General features: G+C 42.6%; 1 protein-coding gene and 1 pseudogene across 2 annotated transcripts; both read left to right on the top strand.

Annotated features, from left to right (window-relative positions):
- The first annotated feature begins 471 nt into the window (after positions 1–471).
- On the top strand, positions 472–2,454 carry LOC311137032 (tubulin alpha chain-like; annotated as a pseudogene). The gene is made up of 4 exons: positions 472–489; positions 910–1,132; positions 1,278–1,426; positions 1,509–2,454. The product of its transcript is annotated as a tubulin alpha chain-like (transcript).
- A 1,636-nt stretch (positions 2,455–4,090) lies between these two features.
- LOC311136927 (transmembrane protein 263-like) lies at positions 4,091–13,567 on the top strand. The gene is made up of 3 exons (XM_084171244.1): positions 4,091–4,167; positions 9,920–9,987; positions 10,766–13,567. Exons 2-3 carry the CDS (start codon positions 9,927–9,929, stop codon positions 11,062–11,064), a joined length of 360 nt encoding a protein of 119 aa, XP_084027370.1. The 5' UTR covers positions 4,091–4,167; positions 9,920–9,926; the 3' UTR covers positions 11,065–13,567.
- The last annotated feature ends 1,726 nt before the right edge of the window (positions 13,568–15,293 follow it).

Raw genomic sequence — 15,293 nt, 5'->3', positions numbered from 1 at the left:
TGTCTAAAGTTGTTTATTTTTAGGTAGCCCTAACCCTTTTCCTAACCTGCTGCGTAAGTTATTCTAAACCTGCTACGAAAAGTCAATTTTGACACAAGCTGTATCCCTTCTAACCAAAACCCTATAGTATAGCCAGAGATGGAAGAGGAAGCGAGACATCCCACTCATTATTTTTTTCTGTTTCAACGGAAGTCAATTAACTAAGTAGGCCAGACCCAGCTGCTATCGCATTGGCGTCTACAGGAGAGCCACCCACTTAAGTAGACAGGAACTGACAATTTTTTCAAATATTAAACGGCCTGAGTGAACTATCTTCATTTATCCACCATCTGTGGTATAGCCTGATATCACCCTATTGTTGGGTATAATTTGGTAGCTAAAAATAAAAATGACCTCTTTAAATCAATGTCAATTGAAAGCCACACCCCCACACTTGATTGCTAAATAATGTATAAGCCAGGCCCATTAACAATGCTCCATCTGTGCAAGGTGAGTGTGCTGTTGTGGTATGCGTTAGACTGAAGCGTTTAGTACTACCAGGTTGACGTGAACATGTATTTGTTTTGTTTGCACTTGTAGGTTACATGTCGAATCTGTTAAACTGTTTCAGGGTTTTGGTCAAGTGTCCCATTTTGAAATCAAATTCCATTTGTAGCTGCTGAACAATGGTAAGCTGAAGTGTTTAATAACAAAATAAATATAATGGTATTTTCAAATGAGACCTATTTTGAGCTTTTCTCTGGAGTTATGTTTGCACTATAGTATTTAGGTAATCTCCCCCAAAAATGTTATGAGACCCACTTTCCCTGTCATTGATCCTCAATAGTTGGGCTACAACATGCAGTATAGCACATTTGAAAAAAAGTAGAAGCTATGGACATTGAATCCAATTATTTATTGTCTTGACAGAGGGAGTGCATTTCTGTACACATCGGCCAAGCAGGTGTCCAGATGGGCAATTCATGTTGGGAGTTGTATTGCCTGGAGCATGGTTTCCAGACAGATTGAAGAATCCATGAGTCCAGTACTGCTTTCCTGGCTGACTCCTCATTTGGTACCTTCTTCAGTGAGACTGGAGGTGGGAAACATGTTCGCAGGGCTATCTTCATAGATTTGGAGCCTACAGTTGTGGGTATGGAAGACATAGTTGAATAGCATGATCTACAACCTCAAATGGCATGATGTTCATTGGCATGTAATGTCTTGAATTTTGTTCATACTGTATAGTTTTCTTTTGTGCCTTCCCTTTCTGCATGCGTCAAAATAATTTATTCTAGATGAGATAAGGAATGGACACTACCGCCAGTTGTATCACCCTGAACAACTCATCAGTGGCAAGGAGGACGCTGCCAATAACTATGCACGTGGCCATTACACTATTGGTACGGCGATTGTGGAATCTGTACTGGACAGAATGCGTAAAATGGTGAGTGGCTCTGAATGTCTAATAGCAAGTCCATGTATGGAGAAATTTGGATAAACTGTTTAATGTGTTATTTTCTCCTCAGGCTGACCGATGCACTGGACTACAAGGCTTCCTCATCTTCCATAGTTTTGGGGGTGGGACTGGCTCTGCTTCGCTGTTGATGGAGCGCCTGTCTGTAGATTACGGCAAGAAGTCCAAACTGGAGTTCTCAGTCTACCCTGCGCCCCAGGTGTCCACGGCAGTTGTGGAGCCCTACAACTCCATCCTGACCACACACACCACTCTGGAGCACTCTGATTGCCTCATTATCCACCATGAAAGGGCAATCTTTGACATATGCAAGTGTAATCTTGGTGTGGCGTGTCCATTTTACACTAATCTGAACCGCCTCATTGCCCAGATCGTCTCCTTAATCACTGCCTCCCTGTGCTTTTATGGTGCACTCAATGTGGACCTGACAGTTTCAGACCAACCTGGTACCTTACCCCTGTATCCACTTCCCCCTGGTCACTTACGCTGCCATCATCTCCGCAGAAAGGGCCTATCACGAGCAACTCTCTGTTCCTGAGATCACAAACGCATGGTAAAGTGTGATCCTAGGCTTGGCAAGTACATGGCCTGCTGCTTGCTGTACCGTGGTGATGTGGTGCCCAAAGACGTCAACGCATCCATCGCCCACATCAAGACCCGCAAATCCATTCAATTTGTGGACTGGTGTCCCACCGGATTCAAGGTGGGGATCATCTACCAGCCACCTACTGTTGTGCCTGGGGGTGATCTGGCCAAGGTGCAGAGAGCTGTGTGCATGCTGAGTATCACCACAGCTATTGCAGAGGCTTGGAGTCGCCTGGACCACAAGTTTGACCTGATTTATGCCAAGCAGGCCTTTGTGCACTGGTATGTGGGTGAAGGCATGGAGGAAGGGGAGTTCTCTGAGGCCAGAGAGGACATGGCTGCTCTGGAGAAGGATTATGAAGAGGTGTGGGCAGACTGGTGATTGTTGTGAGGCAGAAGAAGCTGAATACTAAATATGCCTCTCAATTATTTTTTATACTTGTTCAGCCCCTTTTCTAATCTATAATAAAACTCCACGCATTTGAATTCTTCCATGTCATTTTTACTTTAGATTTATTACTTGATAAATGTATGATGGTTTGGAACTTGGCAGGGGTGGGTGTGTATAATTGCAATGAGGAGGTCCTAGCATGGTGTCTCTAAACTTTGGGGGTGGTATGCAAATTAGCCTATTCAAGGAAGATTAGCAATTGACATGGCAACAAGAATTGTTGGTACATCTGTAAGTAACATTTTGTGTGCATTATCAGACTGTACCTGAATGTATTTAAGCCTAATGGTACATCTAAACTGTAAATGGGGAGGATCAACTTCCTGACTAATGTAAATCAAGCATTGTCAATGGGAACACAACCTGTCCATGGAGTATGTGTTACACTGCCCAATATTTGACTCTGATTCATGAACTTACACTTCATTAGACAGCACATCTTGAAATATATGTAAATAACAATTATACATTTCCCAGTTCATTGTAGAGCTACATTATAAATGATCTTAAAATAAGCATAACCTTTCTCAAAGACCAATACATAAAACATATGGCTAATAGGCCTATGTTGGAAAATTGTGCCACCAGACTTAGCATGTTCAGTCAGTCATATGAAAAAATTTATTAAACTGCCAACCAGAATATGGGTTTACAAAAGAGTCGTTGAATCGAGAATCGCAATATTCAACGTCTCCTGTAAACCCAGATTCTGGGTCACACCAGCCTATAATGTGTTCACATTTACCAAAAAGGTCAATTTCTAGTGAAATACCAAAAATACTACTAAACTAAAATATAAATGCAACATGTAAAGTGTTGGTCCCATTTTTCATGAGCTGAAATAAAAGATCCCAGAAATGTTCCATATGCACAAAACAATATTTCTAATTGTGCACAAATTTGTTTACATCCCTGTTAGTGAGCATTTCTCCTTTGCCAAGATAATCCCTCCACCTGAGAGGTGTGGCATATCAAGAAGCTGATTAAACAGCATCATTACACAGGTGCACCTTGTGCTGGGAACAAAAGGCCACTAAAATGTGCAGTTTTGTCACAAAACAATGCCACAGATGTCTCAAATTTTAAGGGAGCATGCAATTGGCATGTTGCCTGCAGGAATGTCCAACAGAGCTGTTGCCAGAGAATGTAATGTTCATTTCTCTACCATAAGCCACCTCCAACGTTGTTTTAGAGAATTTGGCAGTACATCCAACCGGCCTCACAACCGTAGACCAATGTGTAACCACGGCAGCCCATACCTCCTCATCCGGCTTCTGCGGGGGTGCGGAGGAGTATTTCTGTCTCTAATAAAGCCCTTTTGTGGGGAAAAACTCATTCTGATTGGCTGGGCCTGGCTCCCCAGTTGGTGGACCTGGCTCCCAAGTGGTAGGACCTTTGCCCTCCCATGGCTACACCCCTGTCCAGTCATGTGAAATCCATAGATTAGGTCCTAATGAATTTATTTAAATTGACTGATTTCCTTCTATGAACTGTAACTCATTAAACATTTTGAAATTGTTACGTTTATATTGTTGTTCAGTATAAATGCAGGTATTGTGACCTTTCTGGCTGGGGGTGGAGACAAAGCTAGTTTACTGGCAACTCTCAAAAGAAAAGTTTCTGATGGCAGCTGGATAGCTGCAACGTCAGAGATAACAGACACAGAAAAAGCAAGGTAAATTGGCTAACATAACGCTAGCTATATTATTTAGCTAAAACATTTCAATCGATTTATATAAACTCCAACTATTTTGATTTATCACACAATTAAAATAGAAAGGCATTCTACACTAAGCCATCTCCAACTAACAAATTAGCGTTAGTTAGCCATGCAGCTTCAGTCAAGATGAGTGAAATTAGCTAGCTAAAAGTTGGTTAACGTTGTTTTTCGCCGTTACCTTGCGCTCCTAAATAAAGGTGTTTCAAATAACAAGTGGAGTTTAAAATCGAAGTGAATGAGAGATCATATTTTGCAAAAACATATAGTTAGCTAACGCTAATTTAGCTAACCATTTATGCTAGTAGTTGCTATCCTAGCTATTTAGCTAGTTTGTGAAACGTCAACTCAGTTGGACTGGGCAGCCTGTTGCCACGTCGTTACTCAGTAATCCATAACGTAGCTAACTCTTATTGAACTATTTTAAATTTAACATCATTTGGATGTTTATTATGGTCACCAAACTATTTAAGTAGCTAGCTAACGACAGTTAGTACTGCAACTTTGATATTTAGCTAATATAACTAAATTAACTCCAGCTCCACACCTTCAACTTCAAGAACCATATCGGAGGGATATTCCACAAATTGGGTCTACTGACTCTAGATTCATGACAGCATGGCTAACTAACGTTATATGCTTAACTAGGGCTAACGGGTGGCCATATAAGCGGTCTTCAATTGTAGCTTACTGGACACCAAACACGTTCATTGTGAAATGAATGTACTTTAGCCAGCGCGTAAATATTTGTTGGTCCATTTCTAATTTCCAGTTTAGTACTTTGCCTAAGGATAAGCTAATGAAAACGTTTACACAATCATGTATCTGTGAGTGTGCTATGTGGAACTGTGGAGGGACATTGAGAGCAACGTTTGTTAATAGACTAAACTAGACTAGCATAGTTTACTATAGTGTTAGCCAGCAGATCTGACCCGCTTGCTTACAGCTAAGCAAGCACTAGGGTAGGACAGCCTTCCTGTGTAGATTAAGGGTGTGTTCCTAAATCAAATTTTGTTGGTCACATACACATATTTAGCAGATGTTATTGCAGGTGACGCAAAATGCTTCTCAAATTTAATCTCGAGTGCCAGAGTGCTCCGAGTGGCTCTGGGCGTTGGTAAATTCAGAGCGTTGTCAGATTGTCCATTCGTTTCTCAGTGTTCAGAGCGCACACTGGACGCTCTGGCTGAGGAGTAGGGTTGATCTGAGCGTTCTGACCTCACAACGGGGGGAAGGTGTTGTCGTGCCCTCTTCATGACTGTCTTGGTGTGTTTGGGCCTGTAGTTGAGGACTCGGTGGACTGTATATTCTGTAGGGTTAGGTTTTACTTAGAACTATGTGTTCTCTCCCAGGTGCTTGTAAGGGCACAGATGACAGACCGGTAGGATTCCAGTTGAGGTTGTTTAATGACGCTGATTCACAGAGCAGTAACGGCACAGACAATTGTGTTAACCAAGAGTTTGTGTGGTTCTGAAAAGGGCAACATTTAAATACAATAGTAAATGGCAGGTATAGGCTTAATACAACCTCCAATTACATACAGTGAGGGAAAAAAGTATTTGATCCCCTACTGATTTTGTACGTTTGCCCACTGACAAAGACATGATCAGTCTATAATTTTAATGGTGGGTTTATTTGAACAGTGAGAGACAGAATAACAACAAAAAAATCCTGAAAAACGCATGTCAAAAATGTTATAAATTGATTTGCATTTTAATGAGGGAAATAAGTATTTGACCCCTCTGCAAAACATAACTTAGTACTTGGTGGCAAAACCCTTGTTGGCAATCAGAGGTCAGACGTTTCTTGTAGTTGGCCACCAGGTTTGCACACATCGCAGGAGGGATTTTGTTCCACTCCTCTTTGCAGATCTTCTCCAAGTCATTAAGGTTTCGAGGCTGATGTTTGGCAACTCGAACCTTCAGCTCCCTCCACAGATTTTCTATGGAATTAAGGTCTGGAGACTGGCTAGGCCACTCCAGGACCTTAATGTGCTTATTCTTGAGCCACTCCTTTGCTGCGTGGTCCTCTGTAGCTCAGCTGGTAGAGCACGGCGCTTGTAACGCCAAGGTAGTGGGTTCGATCCCCGGGACCACCCATACACAAAAAAAAAAAAATGTATGCACGCATGACTGTAAGTCGCTTTGGATAAAAGCGTCTGCTAAATGGCATATTATTATTATTATTATTATTATTATTATTATTATTATTATTATTATTATTGCCTTGGCCGTGTGTTTTGGGTCATTGTCATGCTGGAATACCGATCCAGGACCCATTTTCAATGCCCTGGCTGAGGGAAGGAGGTTCTCACCCAAGATTTGACAGTACATGGCCCCATCCATTGTCCCTTTGATGCGGTGAAGTTGTCCTGTCCCCTTAGTAGAAAAACACCCACAAAGCATAATGTTTCCACCTCCATGTTTGACGGTGGGGATGGTGTTCTTGGGGTCATAGGCAGCATTCCTCCTCCTCCAAACACCGCAAGTTGAGTTGATGCCAAAGAGCTCCATTTTGGTGTCATCTGACCACAACACTTTCACCCAGTTCTCCTCTGAATCATTCAGATGTTCATTGGCAAACTTCAGACGGGCCTGTATATGTGCTTTCTTGAGCAGGGGGACCTTGCGGGCGTTGCAGGATTTCAGTCCTTCACGGCGTAGTGTGTTACCAATTTCTTGGTGACTATGGTCCCAGCTGCCTTGAGATCATTGACAAGATCCTCCTGTGTAGTTCTGGGCTGATTCCTCACTGTTCTCATGATCATTGCAACTCCACGAGGTGAGATCTTGCATGGAGCCCCAGGCCGAGGGAGATTGACAGGTCTTTTGTGTTTCTTCCATTTGCGAATAATCGCACCAACTGTTGTCACCTTCTCGCCAAGCTGCTTGGCGATGGTCTTGTAGCCCATTCCAGCCTTGTGTAGGTCTACAATCTTGTCTCTGACATCCTTGGAGAGCTCTTTGGTCTTGGCCATGGTGGAGAGTTTGGAATCTGATTGATTGATTGCTTCTGTGGACAGGTGTATTTTTATACAGGTAACAAGCTGAGATTAGGAGCACTCCCTTTAAGAGTGGGAGCCAGAAATCTTTCTGATTGAGAGGGGGTCAAATACTTACTTCCCTCATTAAAATGCAAATCAATTTATAACATTTTTGACATGTGTTTTTCTGGATCTTTTTGTTGTTATTCTGTCTCTCACTGTTCAAATAGGTTTACAACGTACAAAATCAGCAGGGGATCAAATACTTTTTTCCCTCACTGTAAACTATAAATAATATGGCTACAATAGGTTATCTGCTGCACAGGGCAATACAACCTAACAACATGGCTGTGACTTCACTAATGAATGATCAGAGGAGTGCAACTACACAGCACTACTGAGCAGCACCATCATCCTCACACAACTGCATGAACTTGAATGTATATTGCTCATTGCTAAAAAAATACCCACATAATCTATACAGTATACATCCAAGACTAGACACTGAAATGCTAAATGTCTGAATTGAGATGACAAACAACAGGGTTAGCAAGTTTACAGTTGCTAGCTTGTGGTAAAAACGCTAATTAGCATAGCAAAGGAGTGTGTCCACAACACATGAATTGTAAGAAATATGAACTCACATTTCTGAAGGACGCACACTGGCCATGGCTAAAACAAAGAATGCTAACTAAAGGGAATCACAGGAGATGGCTGGAACTTATCACGGCTTGTGTACTTTCTCTAGTTACTTCCTTCTCCTCAGCGATCGCTCAGCATACTCTGCTCCACATCACCAGTGGGCGGAGCTACAGCTCTCCTATGATTAACTCATATTTATTCTCGATAGTCTTTCGTAGAGGACCAGTGTCACCAGTAAAGCACCATCACATCTACTCCTCCATGCTTCACGGTGGGAACCACACATGTGGAGATCATCCGTTCACCTACTCTGCGTCTCACAAAGACACGGCGGTTGGAGCCAAAAATCTCAAATTTGGACTCATCAGACCAAAGGACAGATTTCCACCGGTCTAATGTCCATTGCTCGTGTTTCTTGGCCCAAGCAAATTTCTTCTTATTGGTGTCCCTTTAGTAGTGTTTTCTTTGCAGCAATTCAACCATGAAGGCCTGACTCAAACAGTCTCCTCTGAGCAGTTGATGTTGAGATGTGTCTTACTTGAACTCTGTGAAGCATTTATTTGGGCTGCAATTTCTGAGGCTGGTAACTCTAATGAACTTATCCTCTGCAGCAGAGGTAACTCCGGGTCTTCCTTTCCTGTGGCGGTCCTCATGAGAGCCAGTTTCATCATAGTGCTTGATGTTTTTTGCAACTGCACTTGAAGAAACTTTCAAAGTTCTTGAAATGTTCTGGATTGACTGACCTTCATGTCTTCAAGTAATGATGGACTGTCATTTCTCTTTGCTTATTTGAGCTGTTTTTGGTCTTTCACCAAATAGGGCTATCTTCTGTATACCACCCCTACTTTGTCACAACACAACTGATTGGCTCAAACGCATTAAGAAGGAAAGAACTTCCACAAATTAACTTTTAACAAGGCACACCCATTAATTAAAATGCATTCCAGGTGACTACCTCATGAAGCTGGTTGAGAGAATACCAAGAGTGTGCAAAGCTGTCATCAAGGCAAAGGGTGGCTACTTTGAACAATCTCAAATATAAAATATATTATGATTTGTTTAACACTTTTTTGGTTACTATATGATTCCATATGTGTCATTTCATAGTTTTGATGTCTTCAATATTATGCTACAATGTAGAAAATAGTACAAATAAAGAAAAACCGTTGAACGAGTAGGTGTGTCCAAACTTTTGACTGGTACTGTATATCTAAGTGTACCTTTACCAGTTGAATGTAGACATGTAAAATGTTTTTTGTAACACATTTTTCTGTAATTTGGAACAAAATATGCACATGTGCCTATACTGCCAATCCACTTTTCTGGACACTGGATGAAGTCTTTCATTTTGTGGGTCTTTCATTTGAAAAAAAACCTTCAGGACTATTCAGATTGTTGGTAAACACACTTCTCATCTTTCTATCATGTATTAGAAATGCATTTCAGCATAGAGAATCTTAGCAAGAAAACATCATTTTCAAGATATCAACAATTGCTGTGGTAAAAATCTGAAGAATAGCCTAAATCTCAGAACAGTCACACAATGTGGTGAATGTACCAAGTTATAAAGCTAAGATATGATGCATCAATATCCATCACATCCACAACCGTTTGGATGTTACGGATATCATAACGCTAAACGTGAAAGGATACTGACAATGAAAAGAGAAACCAATTTATAAACCATATAAAACCTTGATGAAAGTTAGCTTTACAGAGAAAGTTTCAAGTTGATCCGATGTAGCCTAGGGTGCATGTTTTACAAAAACATTTTCTAAACTACGCTATGGATGTTACATTTGCCTGTCCCAGTTCTACATCTGCTTATCCTCTGTGCTTCAACAGTAAACAGGTCGGTCTTGTTTGGTGGTGTTAGAAGCAGGCGGCACACACATGAAGTCAGGCAGAGGAATGGTTAGGCCTATGAGCAATCATTCTCCATCTTGTTTTTCAAGAACTAGCCATTATAACTGCTAGAGTGAAAACATTTGCTCTACAGTCCTTCAGAGTGGTGCCTCATTTGGGAATACTGAAGAGATAATATTGAGGAATTGGTTGACTTGATTTGTTTCCTCTCCTGCCTAGAGGGAAGATGAATCAATGTGAGCAGCAGGATGAAGTCCCAGCATACCTCAAAGATGAGCCTCCAGCAGGTCAGTTCAGTCTCCTTAGTGGCCACTTACCAGCTGATGAACATTGAATGGACAATTATATAATTTTTTACACTGACTCTCAGTAATGGAAAGGGAATACTTAGTCAGTTGCACAACTGAATGCATTCAACCGAAATGTGTCTTCCGCATTTAACCCAACCTCTCTGAATCAGAGAGATGCGGGGGGCTGCCTTAATCAACGTCCAGCAGTTGTTGTTTGGGGTTAACTGCCTTGCTCAAGGGCGGAACGGCAGATTTTTCCACCTTGCTAGATTGGGGATTCGAACCAGGGACCTTTCGGTTACTGGCCCAACGCTCCAAACTGCTACTTGAATGCTAAACTATCACTCAAGATCTTACTAATAGGCCTAACTACAGTAAACCTGATTTTAAATTTCCTCACAAATTAGAATTCTCTGAAGAGTTTGTATTTGTGTACCACCAGGTGGCGGTACCGTTCCATCTTCTACACTGTTAGTGGTTCTACAGTTTGTCTGTAGCCCACTACACACGGATTATTCTGTCATTCGAAGCAATGAGGGCTATTTAGGGCCGTCATTCCTATATTTAGCTTTAGCGTTCTAGTGGGGCTACTACCCTATAATGGACCATTCTAAGCAGAAGACATGGTTTGACACAAACTTCCATGTAGTAGCCTATTCATCATTCTATGGTGACACTGTCTGTACGGTATGGAAGTCCCCATAAGCTGGGGAAGTTACTTTGTGTTCCTCTGCTTAACTTCTCTCAACACTAACACCCTATTGTCTCTCATCAGACAGCAACAAGGATCACCCCGTACCACAGCCAGGCATGTTCTCCAGAGTGACCGGAGGCCTCTTCAGTGTCACTAAAGGTGCCGTGGGAGCCACTGTGGGCGGGGTGGCCTGGATAGGAGGGAAGAGCTTCGACCTGACCAAGACCGCTGTCACCTCGGTGGCCGCTGTACCCGGCATCGGGGTGGGGCTGGTGAAAGGAGGGGTGTGTGCTGTAGCCGGAGGCGTGTCCGCAGTAGGCTCAGCGGTGGCCAGTAAAGTTCCTATTGGAGGGGGCAAGAAAAAGGACAAGTCTGATTGAGGAGGGGCGGACGGCGGTGCCATTTTGGGGCTCGTGCATGTCGTGTCTGGTCCGCCTACAGTCTGGAGGGCTACGGCGGAATCCAACAATGTTGTGTGTATTCACTTTTTGTGGAGGGCTCTACGCTCTGATCCGCGAGTGTCTATGGACCACTCCCAAATTATGTGGCCTGGCCACTGAGGGGGAGATTAAATAAGGGTTTTTCTGCTCAGCAGTGCAGGGGCCACCCCACCCGTCTTTGTCTGTGATATAAACCAGTGCCTCAAACTGTTGAAATATGAAATGACTGACTGTGAATGTTGTATTTACTGTAGATAGAATCCAACCAAGAAAATGGCAGGTAGCTTAGTGGTTAAGAGCGTTGTACCAGTAACCGAAAGGTCGCTGGTTCTAATCCCCAAGCCGACTAGGTGAAAAATCTGTCGATGTGCCCTTGAGCAAGGCACTTAACCCTAATTGCTCCTGTAAGTCGCTCTGGATAAGAGCGTCTGCTAAATGACCAATTTATTTTATTATTATTTATAAAACATTAGGCCTATTTTATTGCGTAATATTTGTTCCATCTCTCGGCCGCTGTTGAAGAAACCGGCTTAGGTGGTGTTCATGTTCATTGCTGTGTTTGTTGAAAACTTGAACTCCACCTGGCAGTCAGACAATCCGTGATCAATGACTAGCCCGGCACTTCTGACAGTAGATATAGAGGATCTCATGGGGGGGTTTGGTACTGGGCCTGCACAGGGGGGTTTATCTCGGTGATCCCCGGGCTGTGGCGGGGTTCAGATTGAAGAAGCCAGCACCGGGCTGCTCCAACAACCGAGGCAACGCCTTGTTGCGAAAAGCGTCGGTAACGGCGGGGAGTTGATGGCTCCACTCAATCTCTCTGATTGATTCTGTTTCTGAGATTACTGACTCTGTGCCTCTGGGGCCCAGCAGCCCAGCTTTGGTGCCCTCTCCCACAACAACACTCATCACTCTCCCTCCTCTCCCTGAGAATTACCGCGGCACTCTGGGATTTTAATGCTGCCTGCCAGCGCTATGGGGGACTAAATACTCTGCTCAGGAAGTCAATGTTCCTGGCTAGATGTTTATGCTGGGGGAAATTGTTTTCATTTTTTCCCTTCTGCTGTTAAGTATATGATTTGAATCTCAAACTCCCTGTTCCTGATGTAATGAGGATTTTTTTTCATTCCGTAGGGGGAAAAAAGTATCCGCTAGGGAAATTTTCTAACGTGGACATTTTTCCATTTAAATGTATCTTTTTCAGAGAATGCTCTCTGGTGCGAGTTATGTACCCTCATGTTTTTCAATGACCGAGAGTAGTTTTAGGATGCGTTTTCCCTTTAATGGTATAGAAATAATGTTTTTCACTGATCCTGCGCTGAATCACAGAGCTCTGTCACTGCCCTTCCTTTCTCTCGCTTTCTTTTGTTCTTTCACTTTACAACAAGGTGCCTTATTCCAACAAGAAAGCCTGAACTACAGTAACGTATTCCTTTTTGATCCCACTAGATTCTAGTCCACATACACTGAGTGTACAATACATTAAGGACACCTGCTCTTTCCATGACATAGACTGACCAGGTGAAAGCTATGAACCCTTGTTGATGTCACCTGTTAAATCCACTTCAATCAGTGTAGATGAAGGGGAGGAAGACCGGTTAGAAGGATTTTTAATCCTTGAGATATGTGTGCCACTCAGAGGGTGAATGGGCAAAAAAATAGATTTAAGTGCCTTTGAATGGGATATGGTAGTAGGTCCCAGGTGTACTAGTTTGTGTCGAGAACTGCAACGCTGCTGGGTTTTTCACCCTCAACATTTTCCTGTGTGTATCAAGAATGGTCTACCACCCAAAGGACATCCAGCCAACTTGACACAACTGTGGGAAGCATTAGTCAACATGGGCCTGTATCCCTGTGGAACTCTTTCGACACCTTGTAGAGTCCATGCCCCAACGAATTTAGGTTGGTTTTAGAGCAAAAGGGAGGCGGGGGTGTGCAACTCAATATTAGGAAGGTGTCCTTTAATGTTTTGTACACTCAGTGTATTGTACTAGGCTATTTTAGCATTATACATTTTTGAATACATTTAAGGTGTTGTGTTGCCTTTTTATATTGTTGATATTAGAAATACAATGTTCATATTTTCAATATAGTGCTCTACCAAAGGATTTCACTATTAATCAGTGGATTCTTACAAGTGGAGTGCTCTGTGCCACAACACATTTGTGTGTAGGTTACACCTTTTGTAACAGCATGGATATTTATTTTGTTCAGGATTTGTCTCCTCCATAAATTGCCTTTCCAGTTTTCACCTCAATATTTCATGAACTTTTCATTCATTCCACACGTTGACTGCTGGATACAGGAGGGAAGGCTGTGGGATTTCAGGCTGATCCTGCTTCATTGTAAGGGATTTCCTCTTGGGTGTCCTGTTAATGTGCTAAAGGTGGAATTGAACTTTGTATATCAATATAATTTAATAATAAATAAGCCTTTTTCATCAGATCTGTTGTTTTGCCCGTTTGTCATTAAAGGTTTGACGATGTGAATAAGAACTAGGCTACTCAATTGTGGTTCCTATTTGTTTGGCTTGTCAGCACTGCAGAGATGAATTTCAGTAGCCCCCTCCTTTAGCTCCTACCCCTCCGTTCACTAATCTAAAAGGTGTGTATAGCCAATACAGCAGTGGACCCACCTAGCCTGCAAATAAGATCATGCCTAATCCCAAATCTGCCCCTAGCACCCTTCCCTTAGGTACTTCATGTAGATTTCATAGGATTGAATTAAGCAGTATGGTAATAGTGGCACCTTTTCCCTCTGATACAGCTATCCAATCCTTTCATGCAGGTTACGAATTATGGGGGAGCCAGGGGGGGGCTCACCTCCCCTGAATGAGACATTAGCTCCCCTACATGCTTCTAAAGAATGCTAATTTAACCATTCTCCTATTTGTTTAATATGCAGTGGTAAATATTAAAATAAAAGCTTCCAAATTGGCATTCAGGCCAAAGAGTTCAATCTTGGTTTCATCAGACCAGAGAATCTTGTTTCTCATGGTCTGAGAGTCCTTTAGGTGCCTTTTGGCAAACTCCAAGCGGGCTGTCATGTGCCTTTTACTGAGGAGTGGCTTCCGTCTGGCCACTCTTCCATAAAGGCCTGATTGGTAGAGTGCTGCATAGATGGTTAGCCTTCTGGAAGGTTCTCCCATCTCCACAGAGGAACTCTGGAGCTCTATCAGAGTGACCATCAGGTTCTTGGTAACCTCCCTGACCAAGGCCCTTCTTCCCTGATTGCTCAGTTTGGCCGGGCGGCCAGCTCTAGGAAGAGTCTTGGTGATTCCAAACGTCTTCCATTTAAGAATGATTGAGGCCACTGTGTTCTTGGGGACCTTCAATGCTGCAGAAATGTTTTGGTACCCTTCCCCAGAGCTGTGCCTCGACACAATCCTGTCTCGGCGCTCTACAGACAATTCCTTCGATCTCATGGCTTGGTTTTTGCTCTGACATGCACTGTCAACTGTGGGACCTTTACATAGACAGGTATGTATGCCTTTCCAAATCATGTCCAATCAATTTAATTTACCACAGGTGGACTCCAATCAAGTTGTAGAAACATCTCAAGGATGATTAATGGAAACAGGATGCACCTGAGCTCAATTGAGTCTCATAGCAAAGGGTCTGAATACTTCTGTAAATAAGGGATTTCTGTTTTTTATTTGTAATACATTTCAAAAAAACCTGTTTTTGCTTTGTCATTATGGGGTATTGTGTGTAGATTGAGGACATTTTATTTTTATTTAATCCATTTTAGAATAAGGCTGTAATGTAACAATGTGGAAAAAGTGAAGGGGTCTGAATACTTTCCAAATGCACTGTATAGGCCCTGTGTTTAGGTTAACAATTTCGCTAAGTAATTGCCCTCAAACAACTTGTTTGAAGGTAAAAATCACAGGAGAAAACCTAAAACCTTAGTTTTTAGTTACAGCAGCACACTGACAATATGAAAGGCAAGGGATCGAATGGGCCAAAATGAAGGGTAAAATAATCAATTTGTCCTGTTTTTTATTATTTGAGTGGGTAGGGGCTGTCTGTTACCAACTTAGTGGCCTTGTGGTTAGTGTCCGCCCTGCGATTGGAAGGTTGGACTTTCGAACTCCGTCTGAATTAACCAAATAATAAAAATCGGACCCAATGTGTCTCTGCTTGGCACTCAGCATTAAGGAGATGCTG

The sequence above is a fragment of the Coregonus lavaretus genome, assembly GCF_964263955.1.
Source record: "Coregonus lavaretus genome assembly, chromosome: 11".
In the NCBI taxonomy this organism is placed as follows: domain Eukaryota; kingdom Metazoa; phylum Chordata; class Actinopteri; order Salmoniformes; family Salmonidae; genus Coregonus; species Coregonus lavaretus.
Note: the sequence above shows the minus strand (reverse complement) of the source record. Positions and strands in the feature narration are given on the sequence as shown.

Bases quoted from the DNA above. Each gene is read 5' to 3' on its own strand.
- LOC311136927 (XM_084171244.1), top strand. From the start codon at position 9,927: ATGAATCAATGTGAGCAGCAGGATGAAGTCCCAGCATACCTCAAAGAT. The intron at 9,988-10,765 runs GTCAGTTCAGTC...GTCTCTCATCAG, and splicing joins CAAAGATGAGCCTCCAGCAG to ACAGCAACAAGGATCACCCC.